The sequence below is a fragment of the Pleurodeles waltl genome, chromosome 6 (genome assembly GCF_031143425.1).
Source record: "Pleurodeles waltl isolate 20211129_DDA chromosome 6, aPleWal1.hap1.20221129, whole genome shotgun sequence".
NCBI classification, from domain to species: Eukaryota; Metazoa; Chordata; class Amphibia; order Caudata; family Salamandridae; genus Pleurodeles; species Pleurodeles waltl.
In genome coordinates this window covers 51,438,123-51,461,456 of record NC_090445.1, presented here as the reverse complement: position 1 = coordinate 51,461,456, position 23,334 = coordinate 51,438,123, and the positions used below count along the sequence as shown (strand labels likewise).

At 45.6% G+C, this 23,334-nt stretch overlaps 1 protein-coding gene across 2 annotated transcripts in view; it reads right to left on the bottom strand.

Moving 5' to 3' along the window:
* LOC138299175 (proteasome subunit beta type-7-like) overlaps positions 1-23,334 on the bottom strand; it is an 89,770-nt gene that overhangs the window by 7,823 nt on the left and 58,613 nt on the right. For both annotated transcript variants that reach the window (XM_069237266.1, XM_069237265.1), the window contains exon 4: positions 5,941-6,081. In XM_069237266.1, coding sequence (XP_069093367.1) covers positions 5,941-6,081 — 141 coding nt within the window. The remainder of the gene's footprint in view (positions 1-5,940; positions 6,082-23,334) is intronic.

Genomic DNA, 23,334 nt, shown 5'->3' with positions numbered 1-23,334 from the left:
CATGATTGGCATATTTGATTTACTAGTAAGTCCCTAGTAAAGTGCACTAGAGGTGCCGGGGCCTGTAAATCAAATGCTACTAGTGGGCCTGCAGCACTGGTTGTGCCACCCACATAAGTAGCTCTGTAATCATGTCTCAGACCTACCACTGCAGTGTCGGTGTGTGCAGTTTTAACTGTAAATTCGACTTGGCAAGTGTACCCACTTGCCAGACCTAAACCTTCCATTTTCTTACATGTCAGACACCCCTAAGGTAGGCCCTAGGTAGCCCCAAGGGCAGGGTGCAGTGTATGGTTAAGGTAGGACATATAGTAAGGTGTTTTATATGTCCTGACAATGAAATATTGCTAAATTCGCTTTTCACTGTTGCAAGGCCTGCCCCCTCATAGGTTAAGATGGGGGCTACCTTTAAATCTGATTAAAGTGTAGATTCCCTTTGGGAGCGGATGGACATGTGGAGTTTGGGGTCTCTGAGCTCATAATTTAAAAATACACCTTTTAGTAAAATTGATTTTAAGATTGTGTGTTTGAAAATGACACTTTTAGAAAATGAGCATTTTCTTGCTTATACCATTTCTGTGACTCTGCCTGTTTGTGGATTCCCTGTCTGGGTCAGTTTGACAGTTGGGCTGGTTGCACCTCACACTAGACAGTGACACAAAGGGAGCTGGGGTGTAGCCTGCATATCCTGATGGGCCATCTGTGCTAGGAGGGAGGGGAGGAGTGGTCACTCACACCTGAAAGGGCTGTGCCTGCCCTCACACAATGCAGTCTCCAACCCCCTGGTGAGTGTCTGGGGCCTGGCCTGGGCAAGGCAGGATTTCACATTCACAAGAGACTTTGCTTTGAAGTAGGCCTACTTTAAAGGAGAAATTGGGTATAAGAAGGGCACCCAAAACTACAGACTTTAGAACACTTCTGGAAACAAGAGGAACCTCTGCCTGGAGAAGAGCTGAAGAGCTGCCCTGTCTGTGACTGTGCTTTGTGGAGCTATCCTACAGTTGCTGCTTCTGCCAGAATAAGAGGGCAAAGACTGGACTTTGTGTGCCTTCCATCTTGAGAAGAAATCTCCAAGGGCTTGATTTAGAGCTTGCCTCCTGTTGTTTGAAGTCTCAGGGACAGCAACGACTTCTCTATGCTAGCACCTGGAGTCTCTGGGGAGACTCTTGCCCTGACAAGTGGTGCTCTATCCAGTCCCTGGGTCCTTGAAAGGAAAAGCTGATGAAAATTCAAGGAAATCGACTTCAGACGACTCTGGACCGACGCCGCTGCTGAATCCGTTGACGCCGTCTGCAACCGACTCCGCATGCCCGACACTGCTGCAGCCCCGCCGAAGTCTGTGACCCTGTGGAAGTCACCGCACCACGTCGTGACTGACCCCGCTCAAAGTGCACAGATTCAACGTTTCGCACAGACGCCACGATCCCCGACTTCACGCATCGCCTTGTTTTCACTCTTCACCAAAGGTACTGTACTTTGGGGTCTGTGTGACTGGCGCCGCTGGTGTCGGATTGTTGGGAATGACTCCGTCACGACTCCGTGATAACACCTCATCGAAGCATTTTGTGTTTCTAAGCGCTATTTTTGGATTTAATCTTTAAAAATTCATAACTTGACTTGCGTATGTCAGATTTTTGTTGTTTTGGTCTTGTTTTGTTTAGATAAATATTTCCTATTTTTCTAAACTGGTGTTGTGTCATTTTGTAGTGTTTTCATTAAGTTACTGTGTGTGTTGGTACAAATACTTTACACCTAGCACTCTGAAGTTAAGCCTACTGCTCTGCCAAGCTACCAAGGGGGTAAGCAGGGGTTAGCTGAGGGTGATTCTCTTTTTACCCTGACTAGAGTGAGGATCCTTGCTTGAACAGGGGGTAACCTGGCTGTCAACCAAAGACCCCATTTCTAACATAGACCATCTATTTTTCAAATCAATTGCAGGATATAAGTAATGACCAAACAAATTGATAAGAATAATTGTTGCAGAAGTCACGTCGAACAACATTCAAAACTGAAATGATCTTAAGTTGATAAAGCCGGTTACAAATACTCTTTCCAGGATCAATGTGACAGGTTAGCAGGATAGGCTTTTTCAGTTTGAATAACCATTAAAGGTGTCCTGTAATTGGGCGGCCATAACTGAAGTGGTCATCAGTGACTGACACGAGTAACAGATATTGCATCATCGCTGTCTTGGTATAAACATCAAGAAAGTTATATGTGTTTTTATTGTCTTGCACACAATTTTCTTTACAGGCCGATTGGTCAAATCTATATTTTGAAAGTTTGGCTCGCTGGTGCAGGAGTCAGACTAGTACCCAAGGTTTGTCTTTCTACAGTAACAAAGTTCATGGGTCAATATATTGAAAACTGGCCAGTTACGGTCAGGAGTTTAGGAGCAGGGCGTGGGTGGAGACCTAAGACGCCCATGGGATCAACCATGGCTTCAGACCACAATATGTCTGAAACTGCAAGAACTACAAGCATGATTCAACATGGTCCTGAATCATGGCATTTGCCCTTAGCCAACAGGACATTATGCTAAAACCTGTGGTGAAGAGTAACATCCACAATTAAAAGCCTCCCATGCTTTCTCTAACTCCTCAGTCCTCTTGAAACAAGGATGTCTTTCAGACTGGATAGTCCTCATAAATCACCAGGGTCTCACTGACAGTTCTGGGAAGTTGTTTCCCTCTGGGACATTATCAGGCAGCAACTTTATGCAAAGCTTAGTTCAACCCCCTCTACCACTGACCACATGACAAGATGAATGCCAATGGTAGAGAGAGAGAAAGGGGAATGGGATGAGCGTAGAAAGAGGGACACATGACTCCACCACTTCATGACATGTCTGGCCAATAAGGTCTGTGTTATCTAGCAAGTTCTTACAGCGTTCAAGATGATTCAAGTTAGTTTTCTTCAAAAACATGACTTTAAGTTGTGAATGTAACTCTATAATGAATTAAACCTCGGTTTCAATATTTCAAAAATAGATCAAGTTCAAAGGGTGCTTTCATCACAATATGACTTGAAAGTGTTCACAGTAATCCATAGTAATTTAAACTCCATAGGACTGTTAGATGGCGTTTTACACTGATGCAGTAATTTTTACTCCACTGGCATAAAACTTGCATTCTGCCTGACTCAAAATCAGATGTGCAGACCTTGAGTTTGGCAGACAGGAACCTCCGTTGCTGTTGCGAGGGAATACCTTTCCACCAAACTCTAAATCAGTCACTGAGGCGTACCTATGCAGATCAGTACAGATCATGCTCCTCTCGGGAACAGTCCATCCAGAGCCCTAGTCACCTAACCCATTTACCCTGCAGCCCACTGTTTTTTTTAGTTGGGAAATTTGAGATCCACACCCGATGAATCTGTCTGATTAGGCTATACCACTGATTTCCTCAGATTTAAATGTGCTCAGTCTCTCTTAACAGATATTCTTGCACTCCATTTGTTCACTGTGTTTAAATGTTGCTTGCAACATGAATTTGTTTGAATGGGGACTTCTGCGCAAGTTAGTCCTCCGCATGAGGTTTAAGGCACTGATAGATTCAGTCTTTAAAGCAGCCTTTTGGCTCTGCAGCACAGAGGAACTGTGGCAATTCGGTCCATATATGGTTTCTGTGATGCAATCATCTTCCATACCAAAGATCTATCCTACAGACGTACCTGGGTAAACTTCTAAAGCTGCAAAGAAGGATCAGTCCTCTAATCTGCCAAGGAGACCGACTCCATGGCACTTGTGATGCATGGGCAGTGACTACCCAATCCACATATCTTTGACAATTTGTTGCCCTCTCTCCCTTTAGTGTAGGAAGCTCTGCTACTCCTTGCATTGGTCAGCTGGCTGTATGAAATACAAAAGTAGCTGGAAAGATCATCCCTGTCAGTGCAGCTTGTTTAGGATAAATACTGTCAGTCTGGGCCCAGTACCTTGTGTTTGCTCTAACTCCATCCAGAAGACGATTACGTACCAGGGCATCCCATGTTCAAGATGTCTTGAGGGTGGGAAGATGGCTATGACCATGGAGGAGCTCTTCCGCTTTGCCCTCCTGGAAATGAATAGGAGGGTAACTACAGAACAGGCTTTAAGGTTGTCTTGGTCTTAGAGTCCCATCTATAGTAGGCTTGCTTCTCCGTGAGCAGAGGTCAAAGATGGTAGTCACAACCACATCCCAGTAAATGGAAGCCATGAAAGGTGATTAATTTTATGGAATGTGCTTTTAACAACAAATACCATCATAGCCTGTTCTCTTCTATCAATCCCTACATGCCTTCTCTCTCACACGCCTTTGATTGTCTTGGGATTTGTTTGTGTTGGCATCATTAGGTTTCTGGGTAGTATCTGTGATGGATTGGGAAGAAGGAGCTGGATGTGCTGGGGTTTGCTACTAATAAAGTACTGTTAGAAATCCAGGTTGAGTGTCCCTGGGCAATCACACCTTACTGGGCCACAAATGTGTCTGTCAATTGTCACAGCAGTTGGTCTGGCAGCCATGACTCACAGAGTTTAGAATCACTCAAAAAGTCAAGTTTCCCTTTTTCTCCATATTAAAAAATATAGAAGAGGAAACAGATAAATTCTAAGCACTAATGACTCAGAAACAAAGGGTGCAGCCACTGGGAAATTCTCAGTCTTAAACAAAACACTCTCCTTGGGTTATCAGTGTAACCATCCCAAAAGACTTTGGGTGTTGTTTTTTTTCAAATAAAATATGGTGGGGGAACTTGTTGGGGTGCCCACCCAGGGGCTTACGGGCCTTCGTTCACCTTTCAGCGTCGTTTTATGAGGCTCCATCGACCAGTATTTTCCTTTTTTTTCACTTCTTGTTTCTTATTCCCACTAGCGACTTTGGAACTCATGTGCAGGACATCCACGCACGCTCAGGGACAATAGCAGCAGGCCCTGACATGCGTGCTCTCCATCCTTCGATTCTGGACTGGCACTTTGCTGCTGGAGGTGGGTGAGAAGGACTGAATATTACACTCTCCTGGTAATGTGTGGGAGGACAGGGAAAGGGTAGTGTAAATGTAGTTGTGGTGCTCCCCACCTCTAACTGGTTGTCCAACTTTTAAAAACAGTTTAAACACTGCACATTTCAGACTCTGACAAGAAAGAAAGATAACATTGCTTTTTCGACCCCAAATTGCATTAGAAGGCCTAAGTAGGGGACTTTGTTCTTTGTCTCATGTACAACCGTGTGATCTATGAGCAGGTGCTGGGTTGAGTTACACACAGTCCTCCTCGCTTACACTACACTCTGACGTGTACACATGCTCCGGAGTAACCTATGCAGCGCCTCTTACCGCCAGCTGAGCAGCAGCACACCTTATTTTAAAAGATATGGCACTGGAGGTTACAGCTCCAAACCAAAGACCAAAAATCAGAGGCCCTAAAGCGAAAAAATGGGGATTCTTAAAGGTCAGAATCTGCTTGCCTACGAGTACCCTTAAATGTTAACTTCTCATAGCCCCACCTCCATCCCTCTCATAGGCCCTTGCTGCCCCTTAATTCCAATCTTTTCTTGCTCTCCTTCTTCCTCTCATACCCTTGACCCCCCTCAGTTACTGCTTCCCTGGGCCACTCCCTCCTTCCCTCTCACGTCCATTCCCTTCCTCTGATTCTCTCTTCCTCCATCTTTCCCCGTGTTAGCTCTCTCCCTCTGATGCTCCTACCTTTCTAGTTCACTTATTTTTTTTTCTATCCCATATTTCATAAATGTCGATTTTCCCACCTCTTACATAACCTCACCCTCTCCCTCTGACCCCTTCCTTCGCTCTTCTGTTCCCCCGGGGCGCCTCGAAGCTGCCGTGGATGCTACAGAAACGACGTAACCTGAAATAGACTGGGGCCCGAGGGAGTGTGGAATCTGACTATTTTCGCTGAATAAGACATTTACCTTGGCTGGGGGGCCGCAGGCCTGCCCGGGCACCCACCTGAACAGCATCTGCTTCAGCATCCTGTTGACGGTCACCACGCGGGGCGTGCGGCCCGTGGAGAGGGCGTGCAGCTGCATGTTAGAGGATATGATCTGCGTGGTCATCTCAGCGTCGGCCGCCACGCCGGCTCCACAGCAGCTGTGGGGGATGCAGGGAGACAGGAGTCAATGCACAAGTGTCGGGTATCACAAACTAATCCCAAAACACCCTCTTGGCATGTCCCAGTTAGAGCCATACTTTTTGAGGTCATATTTGTTGATTTAGCCGGCAGGTGGCGGTGTTGCACAAGAAATTAAACTTTTTCCAGCTGCCTTTTCCAATTTTGGCCCATCTTTATACTTTTTTTGCGCCGCATTTGTGTAATTTTTTACATAAATGCTGCACACACCTACAAAATATAGGGCCAGATTTAAAGATAAGTGGTGCATCGCTCTGCTGCGCCAAAATTGGCAGTGCCGTGCTGCGTCATTTTAGAAACCCATGGATGCGCCGTATTTAAGGAGACACGGCGCACCCCTGCGTTTCGCCCTACGCTGGCATTCAAATTAGCTGCCAACGCAGGCATCCTTGCACCATGGTGCAAGGATGTCTGTGTTGAGGGGTGTGATTGCTTATGTGCGGGAAGGTGTCCCTTCCTGCACATAACAATCACTAATGGCGCTTTGGCACTTCTGTGTGTGCTGCACAATGCAGCACGCACAGAAATGCCAAAGCGTAATTTTCTAATTATTGTTTACGTGCAGGAAGGGACACCTTTCCCGCACATATACAATCATTTCTGGCACTTTGCTTTTTCTATGCGTGAGGCAGAACACCACCCTGGAGAGCAGCATTAGATGTTGGCGCTGCATCAGGTTTACGAGATTTCATAAATCTGAGGCAGCGTCAAAATGCAATGGGTGTTGCTGTGGCACGTCCACAGCAACACCCATTACACGCCCCTCCCACGCACAGTGCTGTGTGGGAAGGGGCCGTATTTATAAGCTGGCGTTAAGCCACAAAAGGTGGCTTAACGCCTCCTTGTAAAAATGGCACTGTGATTAGCGCCACAGGAGCGTTACTAAAAGTGACGGTCCTGTGTTGCGAGGGACCTATAAATACAGGCCATAATTGTATTTTGTACGTTTGCGCCACATTTGCGTAAAAAAATTACGCAAATGCAGCGCAAAAAAGAATAAATATGGGCCTTAATTTTTTCACACAAATGTATTTTCAATGTAAAACATGCCAGTCTGCAGCTAACTGAGAAACTTGAGAGGCCTGCCTTAACTTAATCACCAACATTTGTGTCTTCACCAGCTCCACCAGCCTCCCCTACAAACATACCTGCCACCTAAGCAGTATGATCCCCCCAAAACCCTGGCAGCATAAAAACAGGAGGCAGAAGTGTGAAGTTTGTCTACACCATACATAAGTGCCTATCCAGTCCAAGATTTGCTTTGCATTCTGGAACTTGTAGTTCTGTAAATTATAATCCTCGTGCTCCTGTTTATTATTCAATAATATAAACTCAGACTACTGGAAAAGAGCAGAAAGAACTGGAATGGATGAACTACCTATGCAAGGAAATAGGAAACGTGAGACATAAGGATGCAACCGATGCAAAGTCAGCAGGAGTGTTACTTCCGGTGCTTTTCTTGTATATCCGACAACCTCCAGATCCAGGATTCGCTCTACTTGTCCATTAGACATCACTCACAACCCCTCGGTGAAAAACATAAGCGCAATTCACTGTTACTCATGTATGGAAAATGTCACTTACCCAGTGTACATCTGTTCGTGGCATTAGTCGCTGCAGATTCACATGCTGTGCATAGTCCGCCGTCTGGTGTTGGGCTCGGAGTGTTACAAGTTGTTTTTCTTCGAAGAAGTCTTTTCGAGTCACGAGACCGAGGGACTCCTCCCACTTCGGTTCCATTGCACATGGGCGTCGACTCCATCTTAGATTGTTTTCCCCGCAGAGGGTGAGGTAGGAGTTGTGTATGCTAGTAATAGTGCCCATGCAATGGAATGAATAAGTATGTACAAAATAAAGTTTAAAGTAATATATTTACAAATGTACAAATGTTGAAGATCTACTTCCAAACGGCTACAGGCTCCTGGGGAGGCGGGTGGGCGCATGTGAATCTGCAGCGACTAATGCCACGAACAGATGTACACTGGGTAAGTGACATTTTCCGTTCGGTGGCATGTGTAGCTGCAGATACACATGCTGTGCATAGACTAGTAAGCAGTTACTCCCCAAAAGCGGTGGTTCAGCCTGTAGGAGTGGAAGTAGTTTGAAATAAAGTTCTTAGTACGGCTTGACCTACTGTGGCTTGTTGTGCAGATAACACATCTACACAGTAGTGTTTAGTAAATGTATGAGGCATAGACCATGTTGCTGCCTTACATATTTCGTTCATTGGAATATTTCCTAGAAAGGCCATAGTAGCACCTTTCTTTCTGGTTGAGTGTGCCTTTGGTGTAATAGGCAGCTCTCTCTTTGCTTTAAAATAGCAGGTTTGGATGCACCTAACTATCCATCTTGCAATACCTTGTTTTGAAATTGGATTTCCTGTATGAGGTTTTTGAAAGGCAATAAACAGTTGTTTTGTCTTCCTAATTACTTTTGTTCTGTCAATGTAGTACATTAGTGCTCTTTTGACATCTAATGTATGTAGTGCTCTTTCAGCTACGGAATCTGGCTGTGGGAAGAACACTGGTAATTCTACTGTTTGATTTAAGTGGAACGGTGAAACAACCTTTGGTAAAAATTTTGGATTTGTTCTTAGAACTATCTTATTTTTATGTATTTTAATAAATGGTTCTTGAATGGTAAATGCTTGAATCTCACTCACTCTTCTTAGGGATGTGATGGCAATGAGGAATGCAACTTTCCACGTTAAGTATTGCATTTCACAAGAATGCATGGGCTCGAAAGGTGGACCCATGAGTCTTGTTAAGACAATGTTGAGGTTCCATGAAGGAACAGGTGGTGTCCTTGGTGGTATAATTCTCTTTAGGCCTTCCATAAATGCTTTAATGACTGGTATTCTGAATAATGAAGTTGAGTGAGTAATCTGCAGGTAAGCAGATATTGCGGTGAGATGTATTTTCATGGATGAAAAAGCTAGATTTGATTTTTGCAAATGTAGTAAATATCCTACTACATCTTTTGGAGATGCGTGTAATGGTTGAATTTGATTGTTGTGGCAGTAACAAACAAATCTTTTCCATTTATTTGCATAGCAGTGTCTAGTGGAAGGTCTTCTAGCTTGTTTAATGACTTCCATACATTCCTGTGTGAGGTCTAAGTGACCGAATTCTAGGATTTCAGGAGCCAAATTGCTAGATTCAGCGATGCTGGGTTTGGATGCCTGATCTGTTGTTTGTGCTGTGTTAACAGATCTGGTCTGTTGGGTAGCTTGACATGAGGTACTACTGACAGGTCTAGTAGTGTTGTGTACCAAGGTTGTCTTGCCCATGTTGGTGCTATTAGTATGAGTTTGAGTTTGTTTTGACTCAATCTGTTTACTAAATATGGAAGGAGAGGGAGAGGGGGAAAAGCGTACGCAAATATCCCTGACCAATTCATCCATAGAGCATTGCCTTGGGATTGCTGGTGTGGGTACCTGGATGCGAAGTTTTGGCATTTTGAGTTTTCTTTTGTTGCAAATAGGTCTATTTGTGGTGTTCCCCAAATTTGAAAGTAAGTGTTTAGTATTTGGGGGTGAATTTCCCATTCGTGGATTTGTTGGTGATCCCGAGAGAGATTGTCTGCTAGCTGGTTTTGGATCCCTGGAATAAATTGTGCTATTAGGCGAATGTGGTTGTGAATCGCCCAATGCCATATTTTTTGTGTTAGGAGACACAACTGTGTCGAGTGTGTCCCCCCCTGTTTGTTTAAATAATACATTGTGGTCATGTTGTCTGTTTTGACAAGAATGTATTTGTGGGTTATTATGGGCTGAAATGCTTTCAGCGCTAGAAATACTGCTAACAGTTCTAGGTGATTTATGTGAAACTGCCTTTGATGTATGTCCCATTGTCCTTGGATGCTGTGTTGATTGAGGTGTGCTCCCCACCCTGTCATGGAAGCATCCATTGTTATGACGTATTGTGGCACTGGGTCTTGGAAAGGCCGCCCTTTGTTTAAATTTATACTGCTCCACCATAGAAGCGAGGTGTATGTTTGGCGGTCTACCAACACCAGATCTAGAAGTTGACCCTGTGCATGTGACCATTGTGATGCTAGGCACTGTTGTAAGGGCCGCATGTGCAACCTTGCGTTTGGGACAATGGCTATGCATGAAGACATCATGCCTAGGAGTTTTAATAAAATTTTTGCTTGTATCTTTTGTGTTGGATACATGGCTTGTATTACTTTGTGAAATGTTTGAACCCTTTGTGGACTTGGAGTGGCTATCCCTTTTGATGTGTTGATTGTCGCTCCTAAGTATTGCTGCGTTTGACACGGTAACAGGTGTGACTTTGCATAGTTGATGGAGAAACCCAGCTTGTGAAGGGTCTGTATGACATACTTTGTGTGATGTGAACACTTTATTAGTGTGTTGGTCTTGATTAACCAGTCGTCTAAGTAAGGGAACACGTGTATTTGTTGCCTTCTGATATGTGCAGCTACTACTGCTAGGCATTTTGTAAAGACTCTTGGCGCAATTGTTATTCCGAATGGCAAGACTTTGAACTGGTAATGTATTCCTTTGAATACGAAACGTAGGTATTTCCTGTGTGAAGGATGTATCGGTATATGGAAATACGCATCTTTTAGGTCTAATGTTGTCATGTAGTCTTGCTGTTTGAGCAGTGGGATTACGTCTTGTAATGTGACCATGTGAAAATGGTCTGATTTGATGTAGGTATTTAGTGTTCTGAGATCTAGTATTGGTCTCAGCGTTTTGTCCTTTTTTGGTATTAGGAAGTACAGTGAGTAAACTCCTGTGTTTTCCTGTAGACTTGGTACTAATTCTATTGCGTCCTTTTGCAGTAATGCTTGAACTTCTAGTCCTAGAAGATCTATATGCTGTTTTGACATATTGTGTGTTTTCGGTGGGACGTTTGGAGGGAATTGGAGAAATTCTATGCAATAACCATGTTGGATAATTGCTAAAACCCAACTGTCTGTTGTTATTCCCTCCCAAGATTTGTAGAACTGGCTTAGTCTTCCCCCCACTGGTGTTGTGTGAAGGGGTTGTGTGACTTGTGAGTCACTGTTTATTTTGAGGGGTTTTGGGACCTTGAAATTTTCCCCGGTTCCTTGGGAATTGTCCCCCTCTATACTGTCCCCGAAAACTTCCCCTTTGATATTGTCCCTGGTAGGTAGGTGGTCTTGTTTGTGAGGTAGTGGTTTCTGTGAGTTGACCTCGAAACCCTCCCCTAAAAGGTGTTTTACGAAATGTGCCAAATGTGCCTCTGCCCTGCGGGGAGTAGAGTGCGCCCATGGCTTTGGCTGTGTCGGTGTCCTTTTTAAATTTTTCAATTGCAGTGTCCACCTCCGGCCCAAACAATTGCTGTTCATTAAACGGCATATTGAGCACAGCCTGTTGGATTTCGGGTTTAAACCCAGATGTGCGCAGCCATGCGTGCCTCCTTATGGTGACTGCAGTATTTATTGTTCCTGCAGCTGTATCCGCTGCATCCATAGAAGAACGTATCTGGTTGTTTGAGATACTTTGTCCCTCTTCCACCACCTGTTGCGCTCGTTTTTGGAACTCTTTGGGGAGGTGTTCGATGAAATGTTGCATCTCATCCCAATGAGCCCTGTCGTATCTCGCTAGGAGTGCTTGCGAGTTGGCGATGAGCCACTGGTTTGCCGCTTGTGCTGCAACCCTTTTGCCCGCTGCATCAAATTTGCGGCTCTCCTTGTCTGGAGGTGGTGCGTCGCCTGATGTATGCGAGTTGGCTCTTTTGCGAGCTGCTCCCACAACTACTGAATCTGGTGCCAGTTGTGATGTAATAAAAGCAGGGTCTGTGGGCGGTGCCTTGTATTTTTTCTCCACCCTTGGAGTTATGGCTCTGCTTTTAACTGGCTCCTGAAATATCTGTTTAGAGTGCCTTAGCATTCCTGGGAGCATAGGAAGGCTTTGATAATGGCTATGGGTGGAGGACAGGGTGTTAAAGAGGAAGTCATCCCCAATGGGCTCCGAATGTAGCGATACATTATGAAATTCGGCTGCCCTAGCTACCACCTGTGCATATGATGTACTGTCCTCAGGTGGTGAGGGTTTAGTTGGGTACGACTCCGGGCTATTGTCCGATACTGGAGCGTCGTAGAGGTCCCATGCATCCGGATCATCTTGGCTCATGGTGGTATGAGCTGGTGAGTGTGGTGGAGTTTGTGCCGGTGATGCATGAGTTGACGGTGGTGGAGAGGGTGGTGGAGTTACCTTCTTTACCACTTTTGCTTGTGGTTGCTTGTCTTGTTGCTGGAAGTCAAGTTTCCTTTTCCTTTTGATTGGGGGAAGAGTGCTGATCTTCCCTGTATCCTTTTGGATAAAGATCCGCTTTTGCGTATGATCTGGTTCTATTGTTTGTAATTCCTCCTCAAATCTATGTTTTTTTAGTTGAGAGGACAGTCCTTGTTCCTCTGAGTAGGAACCGGTTTTCGGTTCGGTTGCCGGGTGTTTCGGCACCGAAACCGTGTCTTTGGATCTTTTCGGCTCCGACAAGATCTTTTTTCTTTTTTGGGTCGTGCCCTCTCGGTGCCGACCATCTTCGGTGCCGCTGTCTCTGTGCCGAGCAACTTCGGTGCCGCTGTCTCGGTGTCGACCCCTTTCTGCACCACTCTCTCGGTCCCGAGATTGCTGCGTGCCTGTGTCTCGACCTGAGTCGGACGACTTCGACACCAGCTCGCCCTTTTTCGGTGCCGATGGACGGTCACCTACTTTCCGGGTTAAGCCATGGCCTGTTGGCGGTGGCGTCCCCTGGGCTTTGTCTGTTTTGTCGTGTGACTTTTGTTTCGACGTCTTACTCACGGTTGGTTGTTCTTCGACGTCGAATTCTTCGGAATCCGACTCGTGGATGGAGAAAGTTTCTTCTTCCTCCTCCTCGAACTGGTGTTGTCCTGTCGGCGTGGACGCCATCTGCAACCTTCTGGCTCTTCGGTCTCTGAGCGTTTTTCTCGACCGAAACGCGCGACAGGCCTCGCACGTATCCTCCTTGTGCTCGGGGGACAGGCACAAGTTACAGACCAAATGTTGATCCGTATAAGGATATTTATTATGGCATTTAGGACAGAATCGGAACGGGGTCCGTTCCATCAGTCTCGATGTTGCATGCGGTCGGGCCGACCAGGCCCCGACGGGGGATCGAAAAAACCCCGAAGGGCCACCGGAGCTCTTCAAGATTCGGTGTTGATTTGTTCTAATCTAACCCGATACCGAACGAAACAATACCGACAAATTTTTCCGAGATTCTGACTAACTTTCCGACCCGAAACACGGAGCGAAAAGGAACACGTCCGAACCCGATGGCGGAAAAAAAACTATCTAAGATGGAGTCGACGCCCATGCGCAATGGAACCGAAGTGGGAGGAGTCCCTCGGTCTCGTGACTCGAAAAGACTTCTTCGAAGAAAAACAACTTGTAACACTCCGAGCCCAACACCAGACGGCGGACTATGCACAGCATGTGTATCTGCAGCTACACATGCCACCGAACATGTATATATATATTTTATCAGGTGTGCTAGCCCAGTTATTCCAGGTGAAAGAAACAAAGACTACAATTCTCATAATGCACTTGAATATTAAACTAAAGCTCAAACTACAAGGTGATTTGATATGAAGAGATACAACAGCCGTAGGTTACTCACTAGATAGGGGAGTGTATAAAGTGAATCTTTGTGTAAGGGTGACAGCTTGGATACTCACTAGATATTAGAAGTTATGAAGTACGTCTTATGTAATGGTGAGGGCTTCAGTACACACTAGATGTTAGAAGGTATGAACTATGTCCTGGGCTATCAACCGCAAGGGTATCCTGGTGCTGAGCAGGTGTGTGAGCCTAGCCCTGCCTATAGTAGGTCAGTTAATTGAAAAAACAGGTCTTCAGCCTCTTGTGGAATTCAAGGAGAGGAGGAGGCGAGGATATGGAATGGAGTCCATTCCATGCTTTAGGAGTGATGTAAGAAGGTGCCCATACACCTGATCTGGTTCTATGTATATGTGGGGTGTTGGGATGTAGGAGTCCTGCAGAGCGGAGGTGTCTGGGTGGTTGATGGAAGGATATGCAACTGTGCAGGTAGGTGGGGTCTGAGTTGTGGAGTGCCTTGAATGTGTGTTTTAGAAGTGTGAATTGAGCACGTTTTTGCATTGGCAGCCAGTGTAGTTCCCTAAAACGTGGTGTAATGTGAGTTCTGTGTGGGAAGTTGAGGATGAGTTTGGCTGCAGAGTTCTGGATGACCTATAGTCTTCCAGTGAGCTGCTTGATGGTCCCGGTGTAGAGGGTATTCTCGCAGTCCAACTTGTTGGTGATTTTTCTTGTGTTGCTTGGGAGCCATTTGAAGATTTTTCACTGCATCTTTACGGTGTGGAAGCAGGATGCACTGACGGTGTTGACCTGTGCTGTCATGTCCAGTTTGCTGTTGATAATTATTCTAAGGTTCTTGGTGTGGATTCTGGGTGTGTTTTGTGAAAGAGTGAATGCTTGAATACTCACTTGAGGTTATCAAATGTGTCTTGTGTAAGTGTGATGGGTTCAATACTCACTAGATGTTGGAGGTTATGAAGTGCGTCTTCTGTAGCGGTGATGGCTTCAGTACTTCCAAGATTTCAGAAGGTATGAACTGTGTTTTGTGTAAGGTTGAGGGCTTGGAGACTCGCTAGATGTTGAACTTGATATGAACTGTGCCCTGTATAAGGGTAAAGGATTGGATACTTACTAGATGTTGGAGGTTATGAACTACGTCTTGTGTAAGTATGATGGCCTCAATACTCACTTGCGTTGGAGGTTATAAAGTGTGTCTTATGTAATGGTTCATCCTTCAATACTCACTAAATGTTGGAGGGTAAGAACTGTGTCTCATGTAAGGGTGATGACTTCAAAACTCACTACATGTTGGAGGTCATGAACTATCTTATTTCGCTAGGGTTTGGAGGGTATGAAGTGCATCCTATAAAAGGTTGAGGACTTCATTACTCACTTGACTGGAGGCTTTGAAGTGCATCTTGTGTAAGACTTGTGTAAGACTCACTAGAGGTTGGAGGTTAATAAGTGGATGGTATCTAAGAGTGAGTACTTGATACTTGTTACATATTTGAGTTTACGAAGTAGGTCACATGTAAAAGTGAGCGTTTGATACTTAGAAGAATATGTGGCTATGAAGTGCATCTTGCGTAAGGGTGAGGGCTTCACTACTCACTAGAGGGTGGAAGTTAATAAGTGGATGGTATCTAAGAGTGAGTAATTGATACTTGTTACATATTTGAGTTTAAGAAGTGGGTCACATGTAAAAGTGAGCATTTGATACTAAGAAGATTATGTGGCTATGAAGTGTGTCTTGTGGAAGGGTGAAGGCTTCAATACCCACTTGACTTTGGAGGCTATGATGTGCATCTTTTGTAAGGTTGAGGGCTTCACTACTCACTAGAGGTTGGACAATTAAGTGGATGGTATCTAAGAGGGAGTCCTCGTTACTTGTTACATGTTTGAGTTTATGAAGTGGGTCACATGTAAAAGTACGAGTTTGATACTTAGTAGATTATGTGGTTATGTAGTGTGTCTTGTGTAAGGGTGAGGGCTTCACTACTCACTAGATGTTGGGGTTATGTTTAGGGTAGTAATGGAAGAGAGGCTGCTTGGATATTCACTAGATGTTGGGTTTATGTTCTGAGTATCAATGGAAGTAAGGCTTAGACACTCACTAGATGTCAGGGTTACGTTTTCAGTAATAAGGTAAGTGAGGATTGGATACTAACTAGATGTTGTGGTTATATTTTGAGTGATAATGGAAGTGAGGCATCAGTACTCCCAAGATGTTGCAGTTATGTGTTAAGTAGTAACAGAAGTGAAGCACTGATACATGGTAGTTGTTGTGGTTATGTTGTGAGTAGTAATGGAAGTGAAGCTGCTAAGAAATTCACTAGATGTTAGGGTTATGTTTGATTAGTAAGGGAAGGGAGGCTTGGATGCTCACTACATTTCGTGTAGTAAAGGAATGAAGGCTTGGTTACTCAGTAGATGTTGGGGTCATGTTTAGGGTAGTAATAGAAGTGAGGCTGCTTGGATATTCACTAGATGTTGGGTTTATGTTGTGAGTATCAATAGAAGTGAGGCTTAGACACTTACTAGATGTCAGGATTACGTTTTGAGTAATAAGGTAAGTGAGGACTGGATACTCACTAGATGTTGTGATTTTTGACTGATAATGTAAGTGAGGCTTCGATACTGTAGGAGGCTGGCCTGTCTTCTAGTGGGTCACAAAGGTACTTACACCTTGTGCCAGGTCTAGTTATACCTTATTAGTGTAGAAGAGGTGTTTCTAGCAGCTTAGACTGGTAGAAGGTAGCTATGGCAAAGCAGCTTAGGCTGAACTAGGAGACATGCAAAGCTCCTACTATACCACTTATATCATATGCACAATATCATAAGAAAACACAATACACAGAGTTACTAAAAATAAAGGTACTTTATTTTTATGACAATATGCCACAAGTATCTCAGTGACTACCCTCAGTAAGAAGGTAAGTAATATACATAAGTTATATGTACACAAACCACAAATAGGTAAGAGTCAGAAAAGTAAAGCAAACAGTGTAGAATTACAATAGGTTGCAATAGGCAAGCATAGGTATAGGGGCAACACAAACCATATACTCCAAATTTGGAATGCGAATCACGATTGGACCCCAGGCCTATGGGAGCTTATAGAGGGTCGTTGGGACTGTGAGAAAACAGTCAGGGTGTCCAAGATACCCCACCCCAAGACCCTGAAAAGTAGGAGTAAAGTGCACCTACTACCCCAAAAGGGCACAATAGTCGTGATGGGGGATTCTGCAAGAACAACAAACACCAGCAGTGCACTGACAACGGATTTCCAGACCTGAGGACCTACAAGGCAAGGGGACCAAGTCCAATAGTTGCAACAGTGTCCGGGGGGGGCAGGAGCCCAGGAAACCCCGGATGAAGGTGCAAGGAAGCTGCCTCTGGACCAAGAGAGGTAAGAGCCTATCAGAAGGAGCCTCTGACGTCACCTGCTGGCACTGGCCACTCAGAGCAGTCCAGTGTGCCCCCCACACCTCTGTTTCCAAGATGGCAGAGGTCTGGGACACACTGGAGGAGCTCTGGGCACCTCCCGTGGGAGGTAGTGGTCAGGGGAGTGGTCACTCCCCTTTCCTTTGTCCAGTTTCGCGCCAGAGCAGGGCTGAGGGATCCCTGAACCGGTGTAGACTGGCTTATGCAGAGATGGGCACCATCTGTGCCCATCAAAGCATTTCCAGAGGCTGGGGGAGGCTACTCCTCCCCAGCCCTTCACAACAATTTCCAAAGGGAGAGGGTGTAACACCCTCTCTCAGAGGAAATCCTTTGTTCTGCTTTCCTGGGCCAGGGCTGCCTGGACCCCAGGAGGGCAGAAACCTGTCTGAGGGGTTGGCAGCAGCAGCAGCTGCAGTGGAGACCCCAGAAAGGCAGTTTGGCAGTACCCGTGTTCTGTGCTAGAGACCCGGGGGATCATGGAATTGTCCCCCCAATACCAGAGTGGCCCAGATAAACCACTTTCCCCTGCCCTATCTGGCACTTTGAGGCCTTGATAGTGAGGCCTGCCTTTTGCAGGGCCTCCAAAACTTTCCAAAGGAGGACCAGGTGCTCATCCCAGGTTGAGCTAAAGACAGCAATATCACCAATATATGCTGCACTGAAAGCCTCCAACCCTTGCAGGATTGTGTTCACCAACCTCTGAAAAGTGGCAGGTGCATTTTTCAAACCAAAGGGCATCACTGTAAATTGGTAGTGCCCTCCTATAGTTGAAAATGCAGTCTTTGGTTTAGGATCTTCTGCCAATTTGATCTGCCAATACCCTGCAGTCAAATCAAAAGTGCTAAGATACTTGGCAGATGCCAGTGTATCAATGAGCTCATCTGCCCTGGGTATAGGGTGAGTGTTAGAAAGAGGTCAAAAGCCAACAACAACAGGTCAGAAAAAATAGGAGGAAGGAGGCAAAAAGTTTGGGGATGTCCCTGTCAAAAAGCCAGGTCCAACAGTGAGCATCAGTTTTTGTTACCTGATTGAGACCTCTGTAGTCTACACAAAACCTAATCTCCCTCTTTCCATCTTTGGTGTGAGGCTTTGGTACAAGCACCACTGGGCTAGCCCATGGGCTTTCAGAAGGCTCAATCTCTCCCAGATCCAACTTTTCTGCACCTCTTGTTTAATGCAGTCTCTGACATGGTCAGGCTGCCTATAAATCTTACTTTTGGTAGGCAGGCTGTCTCCAGTATCAATTGTGTGTTCACACCAGAATGTTGTACCTGGCACAATTGAAAAGAGGTCAGAAAATTGTCCTAGGACATTGATGCAGTTGTCTTTCTGTTCTGCAGTCAGACAATCTGCTAAAACTACTCCCTCCACTAAGCCATCTGCTTCAGTGGCGGAAAAGGGATCAGGGAGAGGGTCACTCTCTTCTTCCTGTCCCTCATCTGTTGCCATGAGCAGGGTGAGATCAGCCCTGTCATAGTAGGGTTTTAGGCGGTTGACATGAATCACCCTAAGGGGACTCCTGGCAGTGCCCAGGTCTACCAAATAGGTAACCTCACCCTTTTTCTCAACAGTTAGATGGGGTCCACTCCATTTGTCCTGGAGTGCTCTTGGGGCCACAGGCTCCAATACCCACACCTTCTGTCCTGGTTGGTACTGGATCAGAACAGCCTTCTGGTCATGCCATTCCTTTCGCAGCTCCTGGCTGGCCTGAAGGTTTTTACTGGCCTTTTTCATGTACTCAGCCATTCTGGATCTTAGGTCAAGTACATAATCCACTATGTCCTGTTTAGGAGCTTTCAAAGGTTGTTCCCAACCCTCCTTCACAAGAGTGAGTGGACCTCTTACAGGGTGTCCAAAGAGGAGTTCAAAGGGGCTGAAGCCATTCCTTTCTGGGGTACCTCCCTGTAAGCAAAAAGGAGGCAAGGTAATAGGACATCCCATCTCCTCCTGAGTTTTTCAGTCCCATTATTATACCTGTGAGAGTTTTATTGAACCTCTCTACCAGTCCATCAGTCTGTGGATGGTAAGGAGTGGTGAACTTGTAGGTAACACCACACTCCTTCCACATTGCTTTCAAGTATGCAGACATGAAGTTGCTACCCCTGTCTGATACTACCTCTTTAGTAAAACCCACCCTGGAAAAGATTCCCAGGAGGGCCTTTGCCACTGCAGGAGCTGTAGTGGTCCTTAGAGGAATTGCTTCAGGATATCTTGTGGCATGGTCCACAACCACCAAGATAAACTTATTGCCTGAAGCAGTAGGAGGGTCAAGGGGGGCAACTATGTCAACCCCTACCCTTTCAAAGGGCACCCCAACCACTGGAAGTGGGATTAGAGGGGGCTTTGGAGTGCCGCCAGTCTTGCCACTGGCTTGGCAGGTCACACAAGACTTGCAAAAATCTTTGGTGTCCTCTGACATCCTAGGCCAGTGAAACAAGGGGACAAGTCTTTCCCATGTTTTGATCTGGCCCAAATGCCCAGCCAAAGGAATGTCATGTGCAAGAGTTAGGAGAAACTCTCTGTACTGCAGGGGAATGACCAATCTCCTGGCTGCTCCAGGTTTTGGGTCCCTTGCCTCTGTGTACAAGAGGTTATCCTCCCAGTAAACTCTATGGCTGTCACTGACATCCCCATTTTGCTGCTTGACAGCTTGCTGTCTGAGACCCTCTAATGTGGGACAGGTTTGTTGTGCCACACTCAGCTCTTCCCTGGCAGGCCCCCCTCCACCCAGAAGCTCAGCAGTGTTTGCTGCCAGCTCATCTGGTGAAGGTTCTGCACAGGGAGGAAATTCCTCTTCCTCAGAAGGGGAATCATCTGTAGAGGGAGGGACAGTGGGTAGGGATTTACCCTTGCTACCCCTAGCTTTAGGGAGCACTTGGTCCATTGTTCCAGGATCCAAGTTACCCTGTCCTTTTTGCTTTTTGGCCTGAGCCCTGGTTAAAGCAAAAATATTCCCAGGAATGCCCAGCATTGCTGTATGAGCCTCCAACTCCACTTCTGCCCAAGCTGATGTCTCTAAATCATTCCCTAGTAGACAGTCTACATGTACATCTGAGGCAACCACAACTTTCTTTGGACCAGTAACCCTCCCAGTTGGGATTCACAACAGCCATGGGGTGGCTAAGAGTGTTGTTATGTGCGTCTGTCACTTGGTACTGCTGACCAAGTAGGTGTTGTTCAGGGTGGACCAGTTTCTCTATCACCATAGTTACACTGGCTCCTGTGTCCCTGTAGGCCTGGACCTCAACACCATTTATTAGGAGAAGTTGCTTGTACTTATTAAGGGAACAAGTAACCAAGGGGGCCAAATCAATGGCACCTTCAAAGACTAAAACAGACTCTGTGGTCTCCCTAACAAGACCAACCCCAATTACATTGCCAATAGTGAGCCCAGTTACACCCTTCAATTGGCTATTAGTAGGTTTCCCACCACCACTGCTATTACTAGGGGCGCTAGAATTTGCAGCAGGGGTTGTGGTGGTGGGAGGTTTGGTGTTTTTCTTTGGACAACTGGAATCAGTTGCCCAATGGCCTTTGACTTTACACAAATAACACCAAGGCTTTTTAGGTTGATTATTGGAAGAGGATTTGGACCCACCACCCCCAGAGGGTTTTTGTGGGCCTGATGAAGACTCAGTATGTTTACTTTTGTCCCCACCCTTGTCAGAAGACTTACCATCCTTCTTCTTGCCATCTTTGTCACCCCCTGTATGAACTTTTCTGTTCACCCTTGTTCTGACCCACTTGTCTGCCTTCTTTCCCAATTCTTGGGGAGAGGTCAGATCCGAGTCCACTAGGTATTGGTGCAACAAGTCAGACACACAGTTGTTCAGAATATGCTCTCTCAGAATAAGATTATACAGGCTTTCATAGTCAGATACCTTACTGCCATGTAACCACCCTTCCAAGGCCTTCACTGAACAGTCCACAAAATCTGTCCAGTCTCGAGAGGACTCTTTTCTGGTGTCTCTGAACTTAATCCTGTATTATTCAGTGGTTAAGCCAAATCCATCCAAGAGTGCATCCTTCAATACTGTGTAGTTGTTAGCTTCACTTTCTCTAACAGTAAGGAGCCTATCCCTACCATTTCCAGTGAAAGATAGCTACAAAATAGCAGCCCACTGCCTTTGAGGGACCAACTGTACCATACAGGCCCTCAAAAGTGCAGCAAACCACGTGTTGATGTCATCCCCCTCCTTGTAAAGGGGGACTATCTTGTGTAGACTCCTGGAATCATGCTCTCTAACAGGATTACTATCAGGAATACTGCTGCTTCCACCATGGGGTCCTAACCCCATCCTCTGTCTTTCCTTCTCAATGTCTAGGGATTCCCTATCTAAGGCCAGCTGTTGCTGTTTAAACTTCAGTCTGGTCTCTTCAACCCTCAACTTTTTGAGTTCCCTTTCTAACAAGTTATCCTCAGGGTGGGTGGGTTGGGAATGCTTTGACACAGATGACAAATGGTAAACTTCAGAGGGGGACCTGTCCCTATCTGTCTGGACCCTGGTAACCTGGCCTCTAGGAATAAAGGATGCCCTACTGTGATGGGAACCTCCATTACTACCAGCATTACTAGGTGCCCTGTTAGGGGGCAGACCCTCATCAGAACCCTCCCCAGCTTCCTTAAGGGGTTCCTCTGAATCAGACTGGGAAGCTTCTACTAACCTCTCATTGGATGGGCCAGACTGGTTCTGGTCATCTACCATAAGCATGTTAAACAGAAACTCTTTTGTAGGGTTCTTTCCTATAACTAAACCTCTATCTAAGCAGAGACTCCTTAGGCTCTTGTAGTTCAAAATGTCATAAGTAGCCTTGACCGTTTTGAGAGTGGAATCTACCACAGACATGATAGTACAAGGTTTAGAGATAGGGAGAAGAAAGAAAAAGTTTTAGAACTTTTGAAAGCACAGAGAAAAACCTTTTTCTAACTTTTAGAAAACTTTTAGAAGTTTTAAGAAACTTTTCAGAACTTTGTAAAAAGTTTCAGAGAAGAAAAGCAAACTTTTTGGTTTAAGTGTACATACACTGAACTGTTTGGTATATGATTCTCTTATGAAAAGTACAAAATGACAAAGTGGTAAAGCAGTTACAAGTACTTATCCCACCGCTGTAACACCAATGTAGGAGGCTGGCCTGGCTTGTAGTGGGTACCAAAGGTACTTACACCTTGTGCCAGGTCCAGTTATCCCTTATTAGTAGAAGAGAGGTGTTTCTAGCAGCTTAGGCTGATAGAAGGTAGCTATGGCAAAGCAGCTTAGGCTGAACTAGGAGACATGCAAAGCTCCTACTATACCACTTATATCATATGCACAATATCATTAGAAAACACAATACACAGAGTTACTAAAAATAAAGGTACTTTGTTTTTATGACAATATGCCACAAGTATCTCAGTGAGTACCCTCAGTAAGAAGGTAAGTAATATACACAAGTTATATGTACACAAACCACAAATAGGTAAGTAAGAGTCAGAAAAGTAATGCAAACAGTGTAGAATTACAATAGGTTGCAATAGGCAAGCATAGGTATAGGGGCAACACAAACCATATGCTCCAAAATTGGAATGCGAATCACGATTGGACCGCAGGCCTATGGGAGCTTGTAGAGGGTCGCTGGGACTGTAAGGGTGTCCAAGATACCCCACCCCAAGACCCTGAAAAGTAGGAGTAAAGTGCACCTACTATCCCAAAAGGGCACAATAGTCGTGATAGGGGGATTCTGCAAGAACAACAAACACCAGCAGTGCACTGACAACGGATTTCCGGACCTGAGGACCTGCAAGGCAAGGGGACCAAGTCCAATAGTCGCGACAGTGTCCAGGGGGGCAGGAGCCCAGGAAACCCCGGATGAAGGTGCAAGGAAGCTGCCTCTGGATGGAAGAAGCTTGGAGTTCTTCAAGAAAGAAGAGGACTAGGAACTTCTCCTTTGGAAAACAGATGTCCCACATCGCGATGAAGCTTGCAGAGGTGTTCCCATGCAGAAATACCGCAAACAAGCCTTGCTAGCTGCAAGAGTGGTTGTAGAGGTTTTTGGGTGCTGCTGAGGACCAGGAAGGACCAGGATGTCGCCTTTTGGGGGAGGAGACAGAGGGGGCACTCAGCAACTCAGAGAGCCCTCACAGAAGCAGGCAGCACCCGCAGAAGTACCCCAACAGGCACTTAGAAAAATAGTGAACCGGAGTCCATGCGAAGTTACAAAA